Source organism: Oncorhynchus mykiss, chromosome 12 (assembly GCF_013265735.2).
Source record: "Oncorhynchus mykiss isolate Arlee chromosome 12, USDA_OmykA_1.1, whole genome shotgun sequence".
NCBI classification, from domain to species: domain Eukaryota; kingdom Metazoa; phylum Chordata; class Actinopteri; order Salmoniformes; family Salmonidae; genus Oncorhynchus; species Oncorhynchus mykiss.
In genome coordinates, this window is record NC_048576.1 from 22,375,901 (window position 1) to 22,399,608 (window position 23,708).

Consider the following 23,708-nt stretch of genomic DNA (forward strand, 5'->3'; position numbering starts at 1 on the left):
GAATGCTTTTGCCCCGATGAATTGAGGCTTTTTTTGAGGGCGAAAGGGGGGTTGCAACTCAATATTAGGAAGGTGGTACTAACGTTTGGTATGCTCAGTGTATGTTGTCCTAAGAGATGTGCAAAGTTTGTAGAATCTTATTCAAAATTATACACAGCTGTAATGGATGCCAGTATTAACTCTGGGGTGTGAAAAAATATAAAATTGAATCCCTTTTTAGATGTAATTTTAAAGCTGCAAAACATGAAGAATGTGCAAGGGGTGTGTAGACTTTCACTAGCGACTATATTCATTTTTTGTATGTTTGTACTGTAGATGAAACACAATCTCATGAACAAACACTGCTGTGTACTGCAATATCCTAATGCACACGCACTTCACGAAATGATTACAAAAAGTATCTCCTCATGGACTTTCGTTGGGACAAGATGGCTGACATACCACTGTGCAGCAGAGAGGCCAGAACCACCAGAGCAGAGCCAGCGTCAGGAGGAGCAGCAGGATGAGCAGAGCTATGGCCAAAAATGTCCCGTCAGACTGGGGGAGGCCGAGAGAGGAAATAAGGTCAGAACCTGGTGTACGTAAACTAATATCTGTGCTTGAACACAAGCTATATTACCCCCCAGGAATAGACATGGAAGAGTACAGTACTAAAATGAGCCAAACAATTAGAAGCACAACACTGTGTAGAGAAGTGGTGAGGGGTTGATACTTACACAGCTGACAGAGGTGATGGTGACAGAACTAGATATGAAACTCAGGCCATTGTTCATACTGACGTGGAGGGTAGCTGCCCTGAGGGAGGTGAGAGGAAGGTGAGGGGTGAGGTGACTGCACTGCTTATATATTTTGCTCTAATATCCTTCAACACATCTCTGTTTTAATTTCAGCTTTTCTGAGAAAATACAGTTAAAGTCAGAAGTTTACATACACCTTTGCCAAATACATTTAAACTCAGTTTTTCACAATTCCTGTCATTTAATCATAGAAAAAAATCCCTGTCTAAGGTCAGTTAGGATCGGCACTTTATTTTAAGAATGTGAAATGTCAGAATAATATTAGAGAGAATTATTTATTTCACCTTATATTTCTTTCATCACATTCCCAGTGGGTCAGAAATTTACATACACTCAATTAGTATTTGGTAGCATTGCCTTTAAATTTAAAGACTTACAGAAAACGTTTGACCTCTGTCATTGCCAACAAAGGGTATATAACAAAGTATTGAGATAAACTTTTGTTATTGACCAAATACTTATTTTCCACCATAATTTGCAAATAAATTCATTAAAAATTAAATTTTTTCTCATTTTGTCTGTCATTGTTGAAGTGTACCTATGATGACAATTACAGGCCTCTCGCATCTTTTTAAGTGGGAGAACTTGCACAATTGGTGGATGACTAAATACTTTTTTGCCACACTGTATGTTTATCTTAGCGTTTCATGAGTAGGGTTTGGCATGCATCAACTAAAGCAGTGAGGATGTGAGAGTTAAACAGTCACTTACGTCCCCTCCTCCTCCAATACTGGAGCTGGACACAGCAGGTAGGTGTCTCTCACGACCAATGGTCTTTTCACTATGAGATTATAGAAGAGAATGCATTGTATTATGTGTGTATATGAATACCTCATACTGTGGATAATGTGCCTCATTATAAATCCCATGCAGTAGCTACTTATCCAGCTAGAGGTGCATGGAAATGAAATCTAAAATAAAATCAACAAAATACAGTTAAGTAGCTAATTCATTACCAAACTGCTATTAATTTAACTATTTATCTTAGTTAAAGTATCATAGTTTCAAAGAGTTGTAGATCAAAGAGTGCTTCAAAGACTATAGTTGAAATTGAAATACTTTGAGACAAGTTGTGAAAATTCCTTTCTTTTTTGTTGTCTTTGTGGCCCTTTACTTGTGGAAAATGAAGCAACTGAAATCGTTCAGAGTGAGTGTGGTTTATTTACCCTGGCCGAGAGAACGTCCAGTGTGTGCATATGGCACATAAGATCCACATTCCTTCTGTACATCTGAGAAGCCTTAAGTATTCAACCAGATGAATTAAAGTGAGGACGTGTGTGCGTGCGTGCGTAGGGGAGTGAGGAAAGACAGACCAGAACTCATTAGGATTTGTAATAACAGTGGGCATGCTATAACCCCCTCTTGCTTGTGGCTAAATCAAACGTAGCATTTCGCATAATGCCTCAGGAAAGAATGTAGAAATGTTTCTTCAGTGTAAAGAATTGGACTACTCTACTGAATATTGCTTGTCAAAGGATATTATTGCAAGTCCCTTATCCATAGAACTTTTGGAGATTCTAGATGAAATAAACCCTTGCCCTTAAAGCTTCAGAGAGCCTTCTACCTAGCTTATCAGAGACACTGAGGCTACAGCAGATGTGCTAGATCAGTTTTGGATGAGTGAACGGAACAAAGAAACCTAATTAAATCTCCAACTCAGATCTGTGCACTGCTGCCGACTCCATTGGTGTGGAATTTGCAACCAGACAGTGGTTTGCAACTTTTGAGCGAGGGTAATCTCTTGCATCAAAATATTTGTAGTCCTTTCTTGGTCCAATGTTCTGTCATGTGTAGGGCACCATACTACTGTTCTACATTGGCTCAATTCAATGGTTAGGTAAGGAACAGAAGACAGGCAGAAATTGTCTTGAGAACCCAACTGGTGCCTGTTTGATCCAATGAGCTTTCTTTCAGGCTCATTCCTTTAGGTTCTTTCGTTCAGGATGTTTGAAATCCTTCTCTTTTGTATTTGCCTGTTTCATAATCACAGTTGATAACAGCCAACTCACTGTGACATTGCTGAAACATATCTCTTTCCAAGCCTCATTAGAAATTAGAAATCCAGATCAAATCAGGGGTGTTACTGATGGGATTCATTAAGGTTAATGGTCGGTAAATTGTAGATACCGTAACTTCCACTTACTCAAAGTGAGAGTGTCGTTGATGCGGAAGCTACAAAGGACCTTCCCCACCTCGCGGGCATGTGAGAAACCATTTCCTTTCACTACCACCTGGAAGGACTCTAAGGAGGGATGAAAGGGAGAGAACAATCATCAATGCCATGTGTTCACCTTGATAATCATAAGTAAAGTGGTATTACAGTTGTTAATGATATTTTCAAATCCTTATTTCCTGAGGCCAAAAGCTTCCCAATTATCCATAATGATACATCCCACTGGGCACACCATGTCATTTCAACGTGAATAATTGGGTAATATTTGGTAGAGGCATTGATCAATGAGATTCCAAACTATTTTCATCCACACAAATTTTTTTAAATGTTTATTCCCAACGTGTTATCACTATGCCTTCAACCATCTAAAAGCACAATTCAATTCCAATGGAAAATCCATATCTGATTTCTGGTTTAGTTGTCACCTAAATGTGTTATCAATGCGCTTTCAACCATTTAAAAGCACAACAACATTTAAATGGGAATTCAATGTCAGATATTTTGTTTATTTATACAACAACTTAATGTGTTATCAATGTGCGTCATCTAATAGCACAACCAAATGACCTGGATTGCAATTGAAATTGCATTAAACTACATGGTGCAAGTGATCAATGCCATATGAGATTATGTTCAGATAACTGTAGCAATTGTGAAGATTTCCACAGAACTGCGACCCTGAACATGCACGAGTTCTGTGATTACATAAGAAGACATTTTACAGGAACCTCAATGTGCATGGATGTGTTACACATTTTAAGTTTGAATAAATACTGTTACATTAGTTTGTACGATAGCCTTAACATTAAGCTATTTACTCTTACAAAAGTAATATCGAATTGTGTTTGGTTGACAATGCAACCAAATATAAAAATTTAAAGGAGATGTATCTATTACTTGGATAGTTCAATCTGAGCCACTGGCTTAATCTGCTTATTTTATTTTTTAAACTTTTATGAGCTTGAAACCCTAGATGTATATGTCTATTTTTAGAATGTAAACAATAGCTGTTGATGACTTCCCAAATGCTATATACTGTAGGCCTAAATATGGTTACATATAATTTTCTCTGTTGAACCTACCCTTTGGAATGACATAGATAGCAACAGTGAATCTATTAAGTGGAGACTTCTCAACAATCATTCTCATGATAACACATGGTTATAGTCAAATATCAACGCGAAGCAAGGCTGGGTTTGGTTAAAGCCCTGGATGGGAGACTGAAGGGATAGCTATAGATACAGCGCATTTGGAAGGTATTCAGACCACTTGACTCTTTCCCACATTTTGTTACGTTACAGCCTTATTCTAAAATGGAGGAAATAGTTTGTTTTCCTCATCAATCTGAACACAATACCCCATAATGACAAAGCAAAAACAGTATTTTTTTTCTTTCTTCAAATTAGTAAAAATAAAAACTGAAATATCACATTTACATAAGTATTCAGACCCTTTACTCAGTACTTTGTTGAAGCACCTTTGGCAGCGATTACAGGCTCAAGTCAAATGTTATTTGTCACATGCGCGGAATACAACAGGTAGACCTTACAGTGAAGTGCTTACTTACGAGCCCATAATTCACCAACAATGCAGTTTTAAGAAAAAAAAATGTTAAAAATAAAACTAACAAATAATGAAGAGCAGCAGTAAAACAACAATAGCGAGGCTACATACAATGGATACCGGTACAGAGTCATTGTGCGGAGGCACCGGTTAGTCGAGGTAATTGAGGTATTATATACATGTACTGTAGGTAGAGTTATTTAAGTGACTTATGCAGAGATAATAACAGAGAGTAGCAGCAGCGTAAAAGAGTGAAGAGGTGGTGCAGGGGGGGGGTCAATGCAAATAGTCTGGGTAGCCATTTGATTAGATGTTCAGGAGTCTTATGGCTTGTGAATAGAAGCTGTTTAGAAGCCTCTTGGACCTAGACTTGGTGCTCCGTTTACCGCTTGCCGTGTGGTAGCAGGGAGAACAGTCTATGACTAGGGTGGCTGGAGTCTTTGACAATTTTTAGGGCCTTCCTCTGACACTGCCTGGTATAGAGGAAGGATTGCAGGAAGGATTGCAGGAAGCTTGGCTCCAGTGATGTACTGGGCCGTACGCACTACCCTCTATAGTGCCTTGCGGTCGGAGGCTGAACAGTTGCCATACCAGGAAGTGATGCAACCAGTCAGGATGCTCTCGATGGTGCAGCTGTAGAGCCTTTTGAGGATGTGGCAGATGTGTTGTTACCTACCCTTACCATCTGGGGGCGGCCCGTCAGGAAGTCCAGGATCCAGTTGCAGAGGGAGGTGTTTAGTCCCAGGGTCCTTAGCTTAGTGATGAGCTTTGAGGGCACTATGGTGTTGAACACTGAGCTGTAGTCAATTAATAGCATTCTCACATAGGTGTTCCTTTTGTCCAGGTGTGAAAGGGCAGTGTGGAGTGCAATCGTGATTGCATCATCTGTGGATCTGTTGGGGCGGTATACTTGAAACATGTTGGGATTACAGTCTCAGACAGGGACAGGTTGAAAATATCTGTGAAGACAATTGCCAGTTGGTCAGCGCATGCTCGGAGTACACGTCCTGGCAATCCGTATGGCCCTGCGGCCTTGTGAATGTTGACCTGTTTAAAGGTCTTACTCACATTGGCTGCGGAGAGCGTGATCACACAGTCGTCCGGAGCAGTTGATGCTCTCATGCATGCTTCAGTGTTACTAGCCTCGAAGCGAGCATAGAAGTAATTTAGCTTGTCTGGTATGCTTGTGTCACTGGGCAGCTCTCGGCTGTGCTTCCCTTTGTAGTCTGTAATAATTTGCAAGCCCTGCCACATCTGACGTGCGTCGGAGCCGGCGTAGTACGATTCAATCTTAGCCCTGTATTGATGCTTTGCTTGTTTGATGGTTCGTCGCAGGGAATAGCAAGATTTCTTATTAGCTTCTGGGTTAGAGTCCCACTCCTTGAAAGCAGCTGCTCTACCCTTTAGCTCAGTGCAGACGTTGCCTGTAATCCATGGCTTCTGGTTGGGGTATGTACGTACAGTTACTGTGGGGACGAAGTCATCGGTGCACTTATTGATGAAGCCAGTGACTGATGTGGTGTACTCTTCAATGCCATCGGAAGAATCCCGGAACATATTCCAGTCTGTGCTAGCAAAACAGTCCTGCAGCTTAGCATCTGCTTCATCTGACCACTTTTTTATTGACAGAGTCACTGGTGGTTCCTGCTTTCATTTTTGCTTGTAAGCAGGAGTCAGGAGGATAGATTTCTGGTTAGATTTGCCAAATGGAGGGTGAGGGAGAGCTTTATATGCGTCTCTGTGTGTGGAGTAAAGGTGGTCTAGAGTCTTTTTCCCTCTTGTTGCACATTTAACATGCTGGTAGAAATTTGGTAAAACGGATTTAAGTTTCCCTGCATTAAAGTCCCAAGGCACTAGGAGCGCCGCCTCTGGATGAGCGTTTTCCTGTTTGCTGATGTCGGTATACAGCTCATTGAGCGCGGTCTTAGTGTCAGTATCAGTCTGTGGTGGTATATAGACAGCTATGAAAAATACAGATGAAAACTCTCTATGTAGAAAGTGTGGTCTACAGCATATCATGAAATACTCTACCTCAGGTGAGCAAAACCTTAAGACTTCCTTATATATCGTGTACCAGCTGTTGTTTACAAATATACATAGACTGTCTCCCCTTGTCTTACCAGAGGCTGCTGTTCTATCCTGCGATACAGTGTATAACCCGCCAGCTGTTTGTTATTCATGTCGTCGTTCAGCCACGACTCGGTGAAACAGAAGACATTACGGTTTTTAATGTCCCGTTGGTAGGATATACGTGCTTTTAGTTTGTCCAATTTATTATCCAGCGATTGTACGTTGGCCAATAGTAGGGATGGCAACAGCAGATTAGCCACTCGTCGGCGGTTCCTCACAAGGCACCCGATCTCCTTCCACGATATCCTTTCAATCTGTTTCTTTTGTGAATGACAGGGATGAGGGCCTATTCGGGTGTCTGGGGTAAATCCCTCTCGTCCGACTCATTAATTAAAGATTAATTCTTCGTCCAGTTCAAGGTGAGTAATCACTGTTCTGATTTCCAGAAGAGACTGTAGCAGCAGCAGCATTATGTACAAAATAAGTGACAAACAATATGAAAAAACTAACAAAATAGCACTGTTGGTTATCAGCCATCTTCTCCAGCGCCAAAGTCTTATTGGGTATGAAGCTACAAGCTTGGCACACCTGTATTTGGGGAGTTTCTCCCATTCTTCTCTGCAGATCCTCTCATTCTTTTCGGCAGAGCCTCTCAAGCTCTGTCAGGTTAGATGGCGAGTGTCGCTGCACAGATATTTTCAGGTCTCTCCAGAGATGTTTGATCGGGTTCAATTAGCCTTTTGAAATGACAAACTTAGATTAGCTAACACAATGTGCCATTGGTACACAGGAGTGATGGTTGCTGATAATGGGCCTCTGTACGCCTATGTAGATATTCCATAAAAAATGTGCCATTTCCAACTACAAAGTAATCTACAACATTAACAATGTCTACACTGTATTTCTGATCAATTTGATGTTATTTTAATGGACAAAAAATGCTTTTCTTTCAATAAAACAAGGACATTTCTAAGTGACCCCAAACTTTTGAACGGTAGTGTATTTTTTTAATCAATTTTAGAATAAGGCTGTAACGTAACAAAGTGGAATAAGTCAAGAGGTCGGAATGCTTTCCAAATGCACAGTTGATCAACTCTCCAGTAGGAGGGGCTGCCCAGCCTATAGTTTTTTTCTCATCAAGAATATTACGTTGAAGATCTGATGTTGTTTCCAAGGTACAAATTCAACATATTTTATACAGGGTTTGTCTATGTTTAAAATGGGTTATTCTGGAACTCCAACAGAGGAGCTATTACACCACTCACCTCCTGCACAGATACTAGAGGGCTCTGCTGCCAAGATCTCGATGCATGATCTCTTCAGGATCTGAGTGAAGGGAGAATCGCAAGAGAGAGAGAAACAGGAAGAGGGAGAGGATGAGAAGGAGAAGGCGATGGTTAATGGTGAAGGCGGGAAGCAGCACTACTGGAAACGTAAATCTGTTAGAGTTAGAGCTGTTGAGGCCTCCTGAGTGGTGCAGCGGTCTAAAGCACTGCATCGCAGTGCTTGAGGTGTCACTACAGACCCTGGTTCGATCCCAGGCTGTGTCACAACTGGCCGTGACCGGGAGTCCCATAGGGCGGCGCACAATTGGCCCAGCGTCGTCCGGGTTAGTGGAGAGTTTGACTTGGGGCCTTTACTTGGCTCATCGCGCTCTAGTGACTCCTTGTTGCGGGCCGGGTGCCTGCAGGCTGACCTCAGTTGTCAGTTGAACAGTGGCTTCAGGGTTATGCGGGTGGGTGTTAAGAAGCGCGGTTTGGTGGGTCATGTTTCGGAGGGCGCATGACTCGACCTTCGCCTCTCCCGAGCTCGTTGGGGAGTTGCAGCGATGAGACAAGATCGTAATTGGATATGACAAAAAAAAAATAACTTAAAAGACAAACACAAAAAGAGTTAGAGCTGTTGAAAGTATTTAAATCTTATACCATGGTATACTTTCAACAGTGTTGAAAACATACCTTACAATAGTGAACAGGTGTTTGCATCATTCTACCAACCACAACAACATTGCCCTTACTGAATCAATGACTCCTTGCAGTGCCTCAAAGCCATCATTCACAGGGAAGACATGGTCCTTACTGTCGGCTATTGTCCAAAGCTAGGGAGTGAGGAGAATTCTAATTCAATAACAGTGTAATAACAATAATAATCCCCTGCTCACAACAGAAACATGTGAACGTGGCTCACCTGGGTTTCATTGAAGTCTTTTACTCCCACGCAGTAGACTGAGGCGCCCAGTTGACGCGACCGGCTGGCCTAGTTTTCAAAAGGGTCACACAAATAGACATGAAAGTTATTTCATAACTCTATATTGACCAAAGTAGAGAGAACTTCATGTTGGTGTTAAATATATAGAAAACCAATACAACACAGTGTATAAAGATGTCTCCATAAAGGCATGTACAACAGATTTGGGGGTTTTCTCCAGCCATCTCAGTTTGTGCAGGTATTTAGTCTTGAGTCATGACTGACACATGGAGACAATGTTATCCAAGTTTTCTCCAAAGCAGAGTTTGCTGTCTATAATGGTGCAGGCATTTTTGTAGCAGTCCACTTGATCGATTGCTTTGGTTAAATCGTGTGCTTTCATGGCCATAACCAGAGTCTGAGTTTTGGTGAGGTCCACGGACAGGGTGAATTTTAAGAAAGCTGGAGCTCATTTACTGAATGTATATAGAATGTATATACAGTTTAAAAACTATACAATGACTCCAGCCATTATCACCTGGCTGCGGTAGGTTCATTCACCTTAGTCGATCTACAAACACATAGCCTATTAGCTATACAATTAGCCGCTACACATTATCTCAGCACCAGGATTAAAAACTATAATGTAATAAGTACAGAGGGATCTGTTAGCAGAAAAAATATTTTATTAACAAAAAGTAAACAAATTAGATTTGATAGCTGGCCAGATAGCTGGCTAGACAAATTTACCAATGTATTTGATTTACTGACATGGGCTAAGTGAGTGACTGTCAGTAACATGGTTTCCATCCAACCTTTTTATGTGTGTAAAGTACATGTCGGATAAAAAACTGTCATTACAGGCCTGATGGAAACACTACATTTTTCTGTAAACTTTTCAAATGTCGACAAAAGAAAATACGCTAGACAAGGTGGGATCTTTCTGTGCCGGTCAAATGTATTATGCGAAAAATGTTGGTGGAAACGCCTTTTATGCGCAAATGTTGATATAATAGCCATCATATCGAAATAAACTTGGAGTCATGCGATGACATGTTGTGTGGTCTTTCCACTACGACTCATCGTGAAAGCTAGAGTGCATGTGCCAATACCAGAGTGTGCACACTCACTATATAACACTACATTTTTTCGTGAAAAAAACATCAGTAGAGTTGAAAAATGCAATGGAAACACATTTTACTTTGGGAATGGGAATTGAATGGCAAAATATATATTTTATGCGCATTATGTCATCATGCGCATGGTTTTATCTGCAACAAATCAATTTGATGGAAATACCTCTGGTGACAAATGCTCAGATTGTTTTTATGCCAAATGAATCGAAACCTAGCTAGTGAGTGACAACTATGTTTCGAAATTGCACCTTGTGTATTCTACTACTCTAACTCTCAACAGTAAATTGAGACCCCAACTGAGTTCCTAAAAAGAAAAAGAAAGGTTTTTGTTTGTTGAAATTCGAAAAACCTCTGTGTCCTCATGTAGTTACAGTGCTTTGGGTGATCTTCCACAGCCCATGATGACTTATTGGGTCTTGGTGAGTTTAAGTAAACTTCTCAAGTCTAGGAAGTTCTGCACAAAATTAGCATCAGCCAATATATGGACATCCAGTTATTGAAAGGCTTGAGTTTAGGTTCTTTACATTTCACTAGACACCTGCTCGTATAACATTTCATTCCAAAATCATGGGCATTAATATGGAGTTAATCCCTCCTTTGCTGCTGTAACAGCCTCCACTCTTATGGGAAGGCTTTCCACTACATCTTGGAACATTACTGCGGGGACTTGCTTCCATTCAGCCACAAGAGTATTAGTGAGGTCGGGCACTGGTGTTGGGCGATTAGGCTTAAATTCAATTCATCTTAAAGGTGTTTGATGGGGTTGAGGTCAGGGTTCTGTGCAGACCAGTCAAGTTCTTCCACACCAATTTCGACAAACCATTTCTGTATGGACCTCTCTTTGTGCACAGGGGCATTGTTATGCTGAAACAGGAAAGGGCCTTCCCCAAACTGTTGCCACAAAGTTGGACAGCACAGAATTGTCTAGAATGTAATTGCATGCTGTTGCGTTAAGAATTCCCTTCACTGGACCTAAGGGGCCTATCCCAAACTATGAAAACGGCCCCAGACCATTATTCCTCCTCCATCAAACTTTACAGTTGGCACTACTGTATGCATTGGACAGGTAGCATTTTCCTGGTATCCGCCAAACCCAGATTCGTCCGTCGGACTGCCGGATGGGGAAGCGTTATTCATCACCCCAGAGAAAGCATTTCCACTGCTCCAGAGTCCAATGGCGGCAAGCTTTACACCACTCCAGCCGATGCTTGGCATTGCGCATGGTGATCTTAGGCTTGTGTGTGGCTGCTCGGCCATGGAAACCCATTTCATGAAGCTCCCGACGAACAGGTTTTGCAAAAACGTTGCTTCCAGAGGCAGTTTGGAACTCTGTAGTGAGTGTTGCAACCAAGAACAAACAATTTTTTACTTGCTATGCGCTTCAGCACTCGGCGGTCCCGTTCTGTGAGCTTGTGCGGCCTACCACTTCGCAGCTGAGCTGTTGTTGATCTTAGACATGTCCACTTCACAATAACAGCACTTACAGTTGACTGGGGAAGCTCTAGCAGGGCAGACATTTTACGAACTGACTTGTTGGAAAGGTGGAATCCTTTGACAGTGCCATGTTGAAAGTCACTGAGCTCTTCAGTAAGGCCATTCTACTGCCAATTTTTGTCTATGGAGATTGCATGGCTGTGTGCTCCATTTAATACACCTGTCAGTTATGAGTGTGACTGAAATAGCCGAATCCACTAATTTGAAGGGGTGTCCACATACTTTTGTGTATATATAGTGTATTATCAGAAACAGAGTTTCTAATAATGATAATTGCAGATTATGACAGGCAGCAGAGTACTGAGAACCCGCTCTTCCAGGACTGGAATATCCTGTGGAATGTGGTTAGCTTTTTGAACTCTCCTCACTCTGTGAGTGTAGAGATACCGTAGACATTGCCAATAGATCATCCATTACTGTAGGTCTAAAACCAATATTTATCTCACCTCTCTCTCTGCCAGATCAAACTGATTCTCCCTCAGTTCGCCATCTGTCAAGGCAATGATGACACTGGCCGTACGGAAACCTGATGGACCAGGACAAATTACTTACAAGACAATAGAGCAGAACAAAATCTCCTCAGAACACAGACTGTACTGTCTATCTGTCTCTGAGAAGGTGAAGATAATAATTGGATAATTCATTCTATTACCTCTGATACCATAAATTGGGTTCAATGGGTTTTAATGTGTACTGTTTTGTGTCTGCTTATGACATAAAGAGAGCCAGAGTTCTACCCAAATGATTTATTCCAAGTGCAAAAAAACAAGAATAATCTACTCACTGTCACCAGCATAGTAGATTTGTTCACTGGCCTGGAGGAGCAGATAGAAGCAGAATGTTTAGAAGGATACAGTGGGGCAAAAAAGTATTTAGTCAGCCACCAATTGTGCAAGTTCTCCCACTTAAAAAGATGAGAGAGGCCTGTACTTTTCATCACAGGTACACTTCAACTATGACAGACAAAATTTGAAAAAAATCCAGAAAATCACATTGTAGGATTTTTTTAGGAATTTATTTGCAAATTATGGTAGAAAATAAGTATTTGGTCACCTACAAACAAGCAATATTTCTGGCTCTCACAGACCTGTAACTTCTTCTTTAAGAAGCTCCTCTGTCCTCCACTTGCTATCTGTATTAATGGCACCTGTTTGAACTTGTTATCAGTATAAAAGACACCTGTCCACAACCTCAAACAGTCACACTCCAAACTCCACTATGGCCAAGACCAAAGAGCTGGACACCAGAAACAAAATTGTAGACCTGCACCAGGCTGGGAAGACTGAATCTGCAATAGGTAAGCAGCTTAGTTTAAATAAATCAACTGTGGGAGCAATTATTAGAAAATAGAAGACATACAAGATCACTGATAATCTCCCTCGATCTGGGGCTCCATGCAAGATCTCAACCCCGTAGAGTCAAAATGATCACAAGAACGGTGAGCAAAAATCCCAGAACCACACGGGGGGACCTAGTGAATGACCTGCAGAGAGCTGGGACCAAAGTAACAAAGCCTACCATCAGCAAGGGCATTGAAGATGAAACGTGGCTGGGTCTTTCAGCATGACAATGATCACAAACACACTGCCCGGGCAATGAAGGAGTGGCTTCATAAGAAGCATTTCAAGGTCCTGGAGTGGCCTAGCCAGTCTCCAGATCTCAACCCCGTAGAAAATCTTTGGAGGGAGTTGAAAGTCCGTGTTGCCCAGCAACAGCCTCAAAACATCACTGCTCTAGAGGAGATCTGCATGAAGGAATGGGCCAAAATACCAGCAACAGTGTGTGAAAACCTTGTGAAGACTTACAGAAAACGTTTGACCTCTGTCATTGCCATCAAAGGGTATATAACAAAGTATTGAGATAAACTTTTGTTATTGACCAAATACTTATTTTCCACCATCATTTGCAAATAAATTCATTAAAAATCCTACAATGTGATTTTTTCTCATTTTGTCTGTCATAGTTGAAGTGTACCTATGATGAAAATTATAGGCCTCTCATCTTTTTAAGTGGGAGAACTTGCACAATTGGTGGCTAACTAAATACTTATTTGCCCCACTGTACTTTATTGACCAATATGAGACAGCAATTTGTCTTCTGCTTTTACCCATAGATAGATAAGGTTATGTGAAAATAAAAATAGATTTTTGACATTTTTGCAGAAGGACATCTCCAATCCATTACTCACCCTTTGGAATCCTTTGTGCATAAAAGTGTCTCCCCCGGGATGCACCATGCGGAGCTCTTCCAGGCCTGCCCGAATCTGCTCCCTGCTCACACCCAACCACAATATACCATTGGTACCGTCAGTGTATCGTGTGGGCAGTACCCCCGAAATAGAAGGATTGACACACAGTACCCTCCACAAAACGATTGACCAATGCGTAAAATGGGCAGATCATTAAAAGTGTTGTATTATGAGGGGATTATGTCTTGCCTGTCTTCTGTTAGTTTCATCAGGATCCGTCCCTCTGTAGAAAATACAATGAAGGACATCCGCAGCTGAGGGCTAAAGAAATACTTGAGTAAATAAGGGACACAACGTATATTGAAAGCAGGTGCTTCCACATAGTTGTGGTTCCTAAGTTAATTAAGTAATGAACATCCCATCATGCTTAGGGTCATGTATAAAAATGCTGGGCAGGTCGTTATTTTGGATACAATGGCTACTGGTTTGATGAGCTTGAAAGTGACGTAAACCATATGCCATGGCCGTCTCAGTCACCAGATCACAACCCAATTGAAAGCTTATGGGAGATTCTGGAATGGCGCCTAAGACGGCGTTTTCCACCACCGTCAACAAAACACCAAATGATGGAGTTTCTCCAATAGAGTTCCAGACACTTGTAGAATCTATGTCAAGGTGCAATGAAGCTGTTCTGGCTTGTTATGGCCCAAAGCCCTATTAAGACATTTTATGTTGGTGTTTCCTTTATTTTGCCAGTTACATGTAGATGGGAGGGTATTTCCACAGTTGACACACATACATAATCTCTTTATGTATGTTGCTGTCTTGTCCAAATACTTTGTGCAAAAACATGTCTATTTATATCCTTACTGGAATTGATACATCCTTACTGGCCAGTATACAGTGCCTTGCGAAAGTATTCGGCCCCCTTGAACTTTGCGACCTTTTGCCACATTTCAGGCTTCAAACATAAAGATATAAAACTGTATTTTTTGTGACGAATCAACAACAAGTGGGACACAATCATGAAGTGGAACAACATTTATTGGATATTCCAAACTTTTTTAACAAATCAAAAACTGAAAAATTGGGCGTGCAAAATTATTCAGCCCCTTAAGTGAATACTTTGTAGCGCCACCTTTTGCTGCGATTACAGCTGTAAGTCGCTTGGGGTATGTCTCTATCAGTTTTGCACATCGAGAGACTGAATTTTTTTCCCATTCCTCCTTGCAAAACAGCTCGAGCTCAGTGAGGTTGGATGGAGAGCATTTGTGAACAGCAGTTTTCAGTTCTTTCCACAGATTCTCGATTGGATTCAGGTCTGGACTTTGACTTGGCCATTCTAACACCTGGATATGTTTATATTTGAACCATTCCATTGTAGATTTTGCTTTATGTTTTGGATCATTTTCTTGTTGGAAGACAAATCTCCGTCCCAGTCTCAGGTCTTTTGCAGACTCCATCAGGTTTTCTTCCAGAATGGTCCTGTATTTGGCTCCATCCATCTTCCCATCAATTTTAACCATCTTCCCTGTCCCTGCTGAAGAAAAGCAGGCCCAAACCATGATGCTGCCACCACCATGTTTGACAGTGGGGATGGTGTGTTCAGTGTGATGAGCTGTGTTGCTTTTACGCCAAACATAACGTTTTGCATTGTTGCCAAAAAGTTCCATTTTGGTTTCATCTGACCAGAGCACCTTCTTCCACATGTTTGGTGTGTCTCCCAGGTGGCTTGTGGCAAACTTTAAATGACACTTTTTATGGATATCTTTAAGAAATGGCTTTCTTCTTGCCACTCTTCCATAAAGGCCAGATTTGTGCAATATACGACTGATTGTTGTCCTATGCAGTTCATCCAGAGTGATCATGGGCCTCTTGGCTGCATCTCTGATCAGTCTTCTCCTTGTATGAGCTGACAGTTTAGAGGGACGGCCCGGTCTTGGTAGATTTGCAGTGGTCTGATACTCCTTCCATTTCAATATTATCGCTTGCACAGTGCTCCTTGGGATGTTTAAAGCTTGGGAAATCTTTTTGTATCCAAATCCGGCTTTAAACTTCTTCACAACAGTATCTCGGACTTGCCTGGTGTGTTCCTTGTTCTTCATGATGCTCTCTGCGCTTTTAACGGACCTCTGAGACTTTCACAGTGCAGGTGAATTTATACAGAGACTTGATTACACACAGGTGGATTGTATTTATCATCATTAGTCATTTAGGTCAACATTGGATCATTCAGAGATCCTCACTGAACTTCTGGAGAGAGTTTGCTGCACTGAAAGTAAAGGGGCTGAATAATTTTGCACGCCCAATTTTTCAGTTTTTGATTTGTTAAAAAAGTTTGAAATATCCAATAAATGTCATTCCACTTCATGATTGTGTCCCATTTGTTGTTGATTCTTCACAAAAAAATACAGTTTTATAACTTTGTTTGAAGCCTGAAATGTGGCAAAAGGTCGCAAAGTTCAAGGGGGCCGAATACTTTCGCAAGGCACTGTACATTAATTGAGCTCTCTGGTACTTGTAGTGGTATCTGGGTAACGATCCAGGCAATACTGTACCTTATGAATTTATGAGCCAGGTGATCAACAAAGTAATAGATCTCATTCCAGTGGTGCTGCACACTCCCGGACCTAAAATAAAGGTTAGAAAATGTCTGTTATTGTGGTGGAGCTGTTAAAAGGGCCCTTACAGCTACCATGATTGAACTGTCCACAAACCAATCGCTGCTTCCATGTGTCCTCCAATCAGCTCACCCTACAGGGCGTTAGCTAATGATAATGCGTTATCCTGCTCAGATGTTACATAACGCATTATCCTGTTCAGATGTAACATGCATCAACCAATTTTATGAACTGGGTGGTTCGAGCCCTGAATGCTGATTGGTTGAAAGCCGTGGTATATCGCGGGTATAACAAAACATTTATTTGTACTCTTCTAATTACTGTATGTTGCTATCCAGTTTATAAAAGCAATAAGGCACCTCTTGGTTTTGTGGTATACTGTATGGCCAATATACCACGGCTAAGGGCTGTATCCAGGCACTCCTTGTTGCATTGTGCATAAGAACAGCCCTTACCCATGATATATTGGCCATATACCACACCCCCCATGCCTTATTGCTTAAATATACCAAATCTGTGGTGATAGAGAGAAAAATTCAAACATCAGAGATACACTGTAATGACCAGTGGTGGAAAAAGTACTACGTTCTAATACTTGAGTAAAAGTAAAGATACTTAATAGAAAATGACTCGTGTGAAAGTCACCCAGTAAAATACTACTTGAGTAAAAGTCTAAAAGTATTTAGTTTTAAATATACTTAAGTATCAAAAGTTAAAAGTATGAAGAATTTACATTTCCTTATATTAAGCAAACCAGACGGCACAATTTTCTTTTTCTTTTTTCTATACTTACGGATAGCCAGGGTCACACTTCGACATCATTTTTTTTTTAAAGCATTTGTGTTTAGTAAATCTGTCAGATCAGAGGCAGTAGGGATGAATAAGGATATTCTCTTGATAAGTGTGCGAATTGGACCATTTTCTGTCCTGCTAAGCATTCAAAATGTAACGAGTACTTTTGAATGTCAGGGGAAATGTATGGAGTAAAAAGTACATAATTTTCTATACGAGTGTAGTAAAGTAGAAGTTGTCAAAAATATAAATAGTAAAGTACAGATACCCTCCAAAGCTACTTAAGTAGTACTTTATAGTAGTTTACATCACTGGTAATGACATAGTTACGGATAAAACAACAGAGCCTGTCAATATAGTTTTTTCCCCCACCTTTCACTGACACAGACACAGAGAATAGATACTGTGTACTTCCTTTACTTTTTTCATTTAGACCGCAGACGTTGTAGAATAAGTATTTTTATCCTCTCTGGGGTTTTACTTTGAATGCATGCCATACACATTCCATTATGATTGACTTCTATCAGGAAATCTTTTCAGAATCACAATCAAAGTCAGTTTGAGTGAAGAGAATGGGCCAGACGCAGTGTATAGCTCCAACACATTATCTAAGCCCTTACTTCTGTGTAGAACCAGCAAAAAGAGGATTTCGCCCAGTACGGAAATTTGTGCACTCACTACTGTGCACTCACTAAGTTTATGCACTAAGTTTGTAAAAATTTGTGCCCTCACTAAGTCACTCTGTATAAGAGCGTTGCCTAAATGACTAAAATGTTTTTAAAAATAATAATGTGTGTGCGAGAAATAGGGAAAGTGAGAGCGAGAGAAAGTGTGCACTAATGTAATACCTTTTTATAGAAATATGTTTTTTCTCAAGTGGGTCGTTCTTATTGAGGTGGCATTTGAGCATGGCATTTTGGAAGAAAATGTATTTGAAAACATATTCCCATTCTATATCAACTAATATGACAGCTTAATGACTTTAAATTGTCCCGCTTTAAATTACGTACAGCTTATAAAGGCTACATAATGCCTTCATAAACACTACAGAAATGTGATACAAATCATCTCAACCATGTGTCATGCTTTATAACTGTTGGTTAAGGGCATAACTGTGTGACATAACCACCCATGTCAAATGTGACATAACCCACTATGTCAAATATGACATAAACCTGTGCTTTATAAAGGGTGGCATAAGCACCATTTTTAATAAAAGCATCTGCTAAATTGTATATATTACTGTATATTTCACTAGAACATTTCTAGGATGGCCCAACCTCTTTCCCTCTTGGGTACATAGTCAATACACACATTCTAAAGTTCAGTCATGCACAGAAAAACATGTTGGTATGACCTTTTAAAATCATTTTTAAATTTTTTATCTACTTCAATTTTTTCCCACAATTCCCGTTTTCTTTCTTTTGTTATTCCAGGTTTCGTATTTCTCAATTTTTTTCTGGTTTACCCCCATTTTGTTCAATATTTTTTCTGTGTTCACAACAATGCATGAACCACATCAGGGGATGACTTTTGAGGTCTGGGCAAAATCTAAGAAACACTTTGTTTGGTTAGCAGGTTTTCCGTAGTGCGGCAATAGAATGGGTGGAGTAAAAAGCCAGCAACACATATATTTGACCTTGGAACATGTGTAAAACCCCAAATGTAATGCAAATGTCACTTAAATATGAACAAATATGAATCATTGTTAATGTTTAGACAATTTTTCATGAATGGTTATTGACAATTTTCTACTATTACGTGGGGGACTTTTATGTTCAAACATTTAGAAATTCTTTGGCCCGGAAGTGCATTTTTAGTGTTCCTGACGAGACACTGATCATGTGATGAGTTTGCAAATCAAATGCCCTACTTGTGCTGCCACAAGTCTTTGTCCTCAGGCTTGGAGAAAAGCCAGTCATTCCGCTACCCAAGAGTGGTAAAGCGGCCTTTACTGGTTCTAAGAGTAGACCTATCAGCTTGCTGCCAGCTCTTAGCAAACTTTTGGAAAAATGTGTGTTTTACCAAACACAACGCTATTTCTCTGTAAACAAATGAACAATAAACTTTCAGCATGCTTTTTGAGAAGGGCACTCAACATGTACTACACTGACACAAATGACTGATGATTGGTTGAAATACATTGATAATAAGAAGATTGTGGGAGCTGTACTGTTAGATTTCAGTGCAGCCTTTCATATTATTTATCAGGTTCTGTCGATATTAGACTCGTTTTACTGTGGATATAGAAACCTTTGTACCTGTTTCCTCCAGCCTCTTCACAAGGTCCTTTGTTGTTCTGGGATTGATTTTCACATTTCGCACCAAAGTACGTTCATCTCTAGGAGACAGAACGCGTCTCCTTCCTGAGTGGTATGACGGCTGCGTGGTCCCATGGTATTTTTAACCACGTGACAATATATATATTTTACATTTTTTATGTAACCTCTATTTAACCAGGCAAGTCAGTTAAGAAAAAAATATTATTTACAATGACGGACTAGGAACAGTGGGTGAACTGCCTTCAGGGGCAGAACGACAGATTTGTACCTTGTCAGCTCGGGGATTAGATTTTGCAACCTTTCGGTTATAAGTCCAACCACTAGGCTACCTGCCACCTAATAAAGAGACCCTCTGTTTTTTTGACACCACACTCCACAAAGCAAGTCCTGCAGGCTCTACTTTTATCTTATCTTGATTATTGTCCATTCATATGGTCAAGTGCTGAAAAGAAAGACCTAGTTAAGCTGTAGTAGGCCCAGAACAGAGCGACACATCTTGCTCTTCACTGTAATCAGAGGGCTAATAAGAATACTATGCATGCCAGTCTCTCTTGGCTAAGAGTTGAGGAAAGATTGACTATGCCACTTCTTGTTTTCATAAGAAACAATGTTGGAAATTCCTAATTATTTGCACACACACAGCAATGACATACACACATACCCCACCAGACATGCCACCAGGGGTCTTTTCACAGTCCCCAGGTCCAGAATAAATTCAAGGAAATACAGTATATATGTCAAGGAAATACAGTGCTGTATTATACAGAGCCTTGAGTGCATGGAACTCCCTTCCATTATAAGGCAGAAGTTTCAAAACACAAATAAAGCAACACCTCACGGCACAACACCTCTCCCCAGGTGACCTACTTGTTGTGTGTATGTACTGACATGTATGTGTAACTGATAGATGCGCACACAGACACTACATGTTAATATTTTTAAATGTATGTACATTTTAAAGTCTTTTGTCTGTAATGTATTTTTTGTTATGTGTCGGACCCCAGTAAGACTAGCTGTCACCATTGGCATCAGATAATGGGGATCCTAATAAATCAAATAAAAAATAAAAGCAGGGACCTCGTGAAATGGGGAGTAGTTTGGACAGCATTAAGGAAAAAGATTATTTGGATGATTACCAGTATGTGTTTGATGATTACCTTGGACAGCAACACTAGACTCAGGAAATGAGCACAGCTTTTCCAAAAAGCCAGTCAAATAGGATAATGTCAATGCAACTTTGAGATGTGACCACTTTAGACTTGATAAGTGTGGTGCATATAGACAGGTTTTGTTAAGGATGGAACTCAATGTGCCTTTTTCTGTCGGCCTAAAGACGTGCCAGAGGTTTTGAGTGATTGGCCAATTCAGACTGACACAATAGCAATACAGCAGTTATGAATACTTATAGAATGTCCCACATATTTCATGGATATGTTTAAGTATTTGAAAGATGTTGATGCTTGAAAGTCTGAATAATTTGATTGCGAAAGGATAAATCAAAATATTTTTTTCTCTCTCCTTTCTTTCTTTGCCTCTCTTTTCTTCCCTCTCACTTGTTTTTCTGTCCGTTGTACTGTGATATGAGTCCCAGTCCTGACACAGCTGCCAAACACTCGGGAGCTTTGGAACATCTGGGCCTAATGGTGAAAGGGTTCTGCAGTCCAGACACACATGGAGAGAGGTTTGGGGCATAGAGAAAGACAGGAGCTCTCCCCACTGCACACCGCACTGTGGAAGGGGAAACGACGGGGGAGTCATGAAGTAGCTACCATTGCTCTGCATGTTGTATGAAGACAGTCACACATTTCACCCATGCATACTGTATTCTGATTAAAGTGTGTGAAATACTGTATGTGATCTATAGCAGGGTTTCCCAAACTCGATCCTGCCCAACCCCCCAAAACATGCACACAGAGGGGGCCCTAGGACAGAGTTTGGGAAACACTGATCTATAGAACTGTTAATATGAAATATTTGAATTGCTTGTGGGATGAAATGTAAAGCAGCAAAAAATTATCGAAAGTAGAAATGTATTGTTTTCTCACTTCAAAACAGATCTGATTGCCTTTGCACGTTCAAGAGCAGAATTTTATTTACTTTTACTGTAAACTTGGTTATTTTTATGGTAAGTGTTACCACACGCATCCAAACAACTTGTAAAAAAAAATACATGAACTAATGGTTTTGTGGGGCTATTTTATTCTAAAATCATCTTATTTGCTAACTTTCATATATCCTCTAGCGTGACTGCTCACCGTATTGTGGATGAGAATAGAATAAGACTGCACTAACTGCATGCCACCTCACACTCCAATGTCAAAAAACTTTCCCTTATGGAAGCTCGGAATTACTGTAGTTCTGTATTTTAGCATGGTGCGCCGCAGAAATATCATTGCAATGGAGCTGCCGATAACTGGGGGGCGGGGGGGGGGGGGGGGATCACCATCTTTAAAAGAATTTGGAGACAGTGGGAGGGGTGAGTCTGGAACGGTAAGGAACACATGACTTGAACACATAACAATAACATCCTAGCATTACCCAGAATCCTACATGCCATATGGGCAATTTTTTGTGAAAACAGAGATTCTAAGGCTTGCACAATAAGTTTACAGATTGCCTATGTTTTTTGTTGGCAGTTTTTTCCCAATTTCATTTTCCAGTAGAAACGAATGGAGCCTCTTGATAGAGCAGGTGGGGAAAGCTGAGTAAGTAGATTTGACCAGTTTTCTGCTGTGCTGCTTTAGTGGAACTGATTGGAACCACTAGGGAGGGGTTAGTATGCAGCCTCTGGCTCCCTGGGTCTCTGGGACTGCATATCATCCACATACCTGCTCTAATTTCTGCATATGTACCTCAACCCAAGCACCCCCTCCCCTCCACCAACTCTATTTCCCTCTTCAACCACCCCACCCCTATGCTCAAACACTTCCAATTAGCCTCTGGAGACATATATGTTCACGTTGTGTTGTCATGCCTCTGGTTCCGATTAGTGGATCACTCCATAAAAATATATATTTGTATAGGAAAATGTAATTGCTCGGTGTAAGTATTTCTCTGGGCAATAATGATAAGAATGCATAGAAATGTCCAACATGTGGTAGGTGACTTGCTGGGACTAAATGGAAGCAGGCTGCTACAGAGCCTCTATGGATGCTCCTGCATAAAAGTGAGACTTGGAGCAGGCAAGAAGACAGAGGAGAACACTCACTTGTCCAAAACGAAGTAAAGGTCAAACCCCCCGTAGCAGGAGGACCCTGCCTCCCTCCCGTCCTGGCTCTGTCCTGCAGTGCCTGCCACCAGAATTGCCATCAGGGTGCAGATCTCTGCTGCAAGCATAGTCTGCCTGCAACTGCCCAGAGACATTATTCCAGCTTCAGGAGAAAGCTGCAAAATCAAAATTAACACCTTCAAAAAGTCCAAACTAGTCCAAATAATCTCCTTTCAGATAGTTTCAGATAGTTCCTGTGTTCCCCAGCACACCGCCTCGCGGTGCGGTGATCCACCCAGAGTTAAGATTCCAGGCATGAAATATTCCCAGTCTGAATCAGCATCCCATCTCCACAGCAGCAGTCCTGTGCCGGGAGAGGGGGAGTGGAGCTGCTTGGACTGGATCAGGAAGAGCTGTTCCAGGTCAAACACTCTCTCAAATCAACACACACACACACACACACTGGCAGTGGGGATACATTTTTGTCATGCAGTACTTTTTCCTTTCTTTCTATTGTTTTTCTTTCTTTCTTCCCTCTGTTTCCTACATCCTCAGCAATAGTGCCACTTAGTGGCAAGTGGGTTATGACTGCAGTGATTATGATTCCCCTGTAGTCTTTTGCCATATTTTTTATTTTATTTTTAGCACACAACTTTGCATAAAGTTTACAATGACAAAAAGTTCACTATTTACTTTTTTTTTTTCTATGAAGTCGGTAGCAGCAGTGTAATTAAAACGAGGCAAAATCAATTGACGTTAGTTAGAAGTCCAGCTATCAACTGTTGGTAAAAGTAATTGTTTTTCAATAGTTTGTAGTAGTGATCACAGGGTGGCTTGTTACAAACACACATCATTCATCAGAACAGAATCAAATATTCCACATAGTTCCTTTAATCACATGCATTGTCTTACCTAAGGGTGCTAATTATGTTTATGTTACATAATTTATTTGACTGGGACAATGTTCAATAATAAAAGATTCAGGACTCTATTCAATCCGTATCGCAGAAGTTCAGCGTTACAGCGTGATTGAAATTTGAAGAAATGTTACCGCGTTGGCAGAGACGGCATTCACGGTAAACGCTGCATATGTCAGCTCAATCGGAAATGACCTTGTCAGTCATTGACATAAAAAAAAAACATTTGGCTTGACAATGACAGCAATGGAGTTGGCAAGAGCACAAACAGATCTGAGGC

General features: G+C 40.8%; 2 protein-coding genes across 2 annotated transcripts in view; one reads left to right on the forward strand and one right to left on the reverse strand.

Moving 5' to 3' along the window:
• The window catches only part of LOC110537214 (AP2-associated protein kinase 1), a 102,629-nt gene extending 80,914 nt beyond the window's left edge, over window positions 1-21,715 (forward strand). The window contains exon 21 of the mRNA XM_036937218.1: window positions 20,889-21,715. Coding sequence (XP_036793113.1) covers window positions 20,889-20,944 — 56 coding nt within the window. The 3' untranslated portion in view covers window positions 20,945-21,715. The remainder of the gene's footprint in view (window positions 1-20,888) is intronic.
• LOC110537215 (anthrax toxin receptor 1) overlaps window positions 1-23,085 on the reverse strand; it is a 37,207-nt gene extending 14,122 nt beyond the window's left edge. Inside the window, exons 1-13 of the mRNA XM_036937219.1 lie at window positions 22,512-23,085; window positions 16,167-16,238; window positions 13,858-13,929; window positions 13,609-13,690; window positions 12,205-12,235; window positions 11,867-11,946; window positions 8,791-8,859; window positions 8,621-8,701; window positions 7,869-7,929; window positions 2,941-3,039; window positions 1,509-1,578; window positions 717-795; window positions 442-537 (exon numbers count right to left, since the gene is read on the reverse strand). Of these exons, the coding sequence (XP_036793114.1) occupies window positions 442-537; window positions 717-795; window positions 1,509-1,578; window positions 2,941-3,039; window positions 7,869-7,929; window positions 8,621-8,701; window positions 8,791-8,859; window positions 11,867-11,946; window positions 12,205-12,235; window positions 13,609-13,690; window positions 13,858-13,929; window positions 16,167-16,238; window positions 22,512-22,666 (1,047 nt within the window). The 5' untranslated portion in view covers window positions 22,667-23,085. The remainder of the gene's footprint in view (window positions 1-441; window positions 538-716; window positions 796-1,508; window positions 1,579-2,940; window positions 3,040-7,868; window positions 7,930-8,620; window positions 8,702-8,790; window positions 8,860-11,866; window positions 11,947-12,204; window positions 12,236-13,608; window positions 13,691-13,857; window positions 13,930-16,166; window positions 16,239-22,511) is intronic.
• Between the last annotated feature and the right edge of the window lie 623 nt (window positions 23,086-23,708).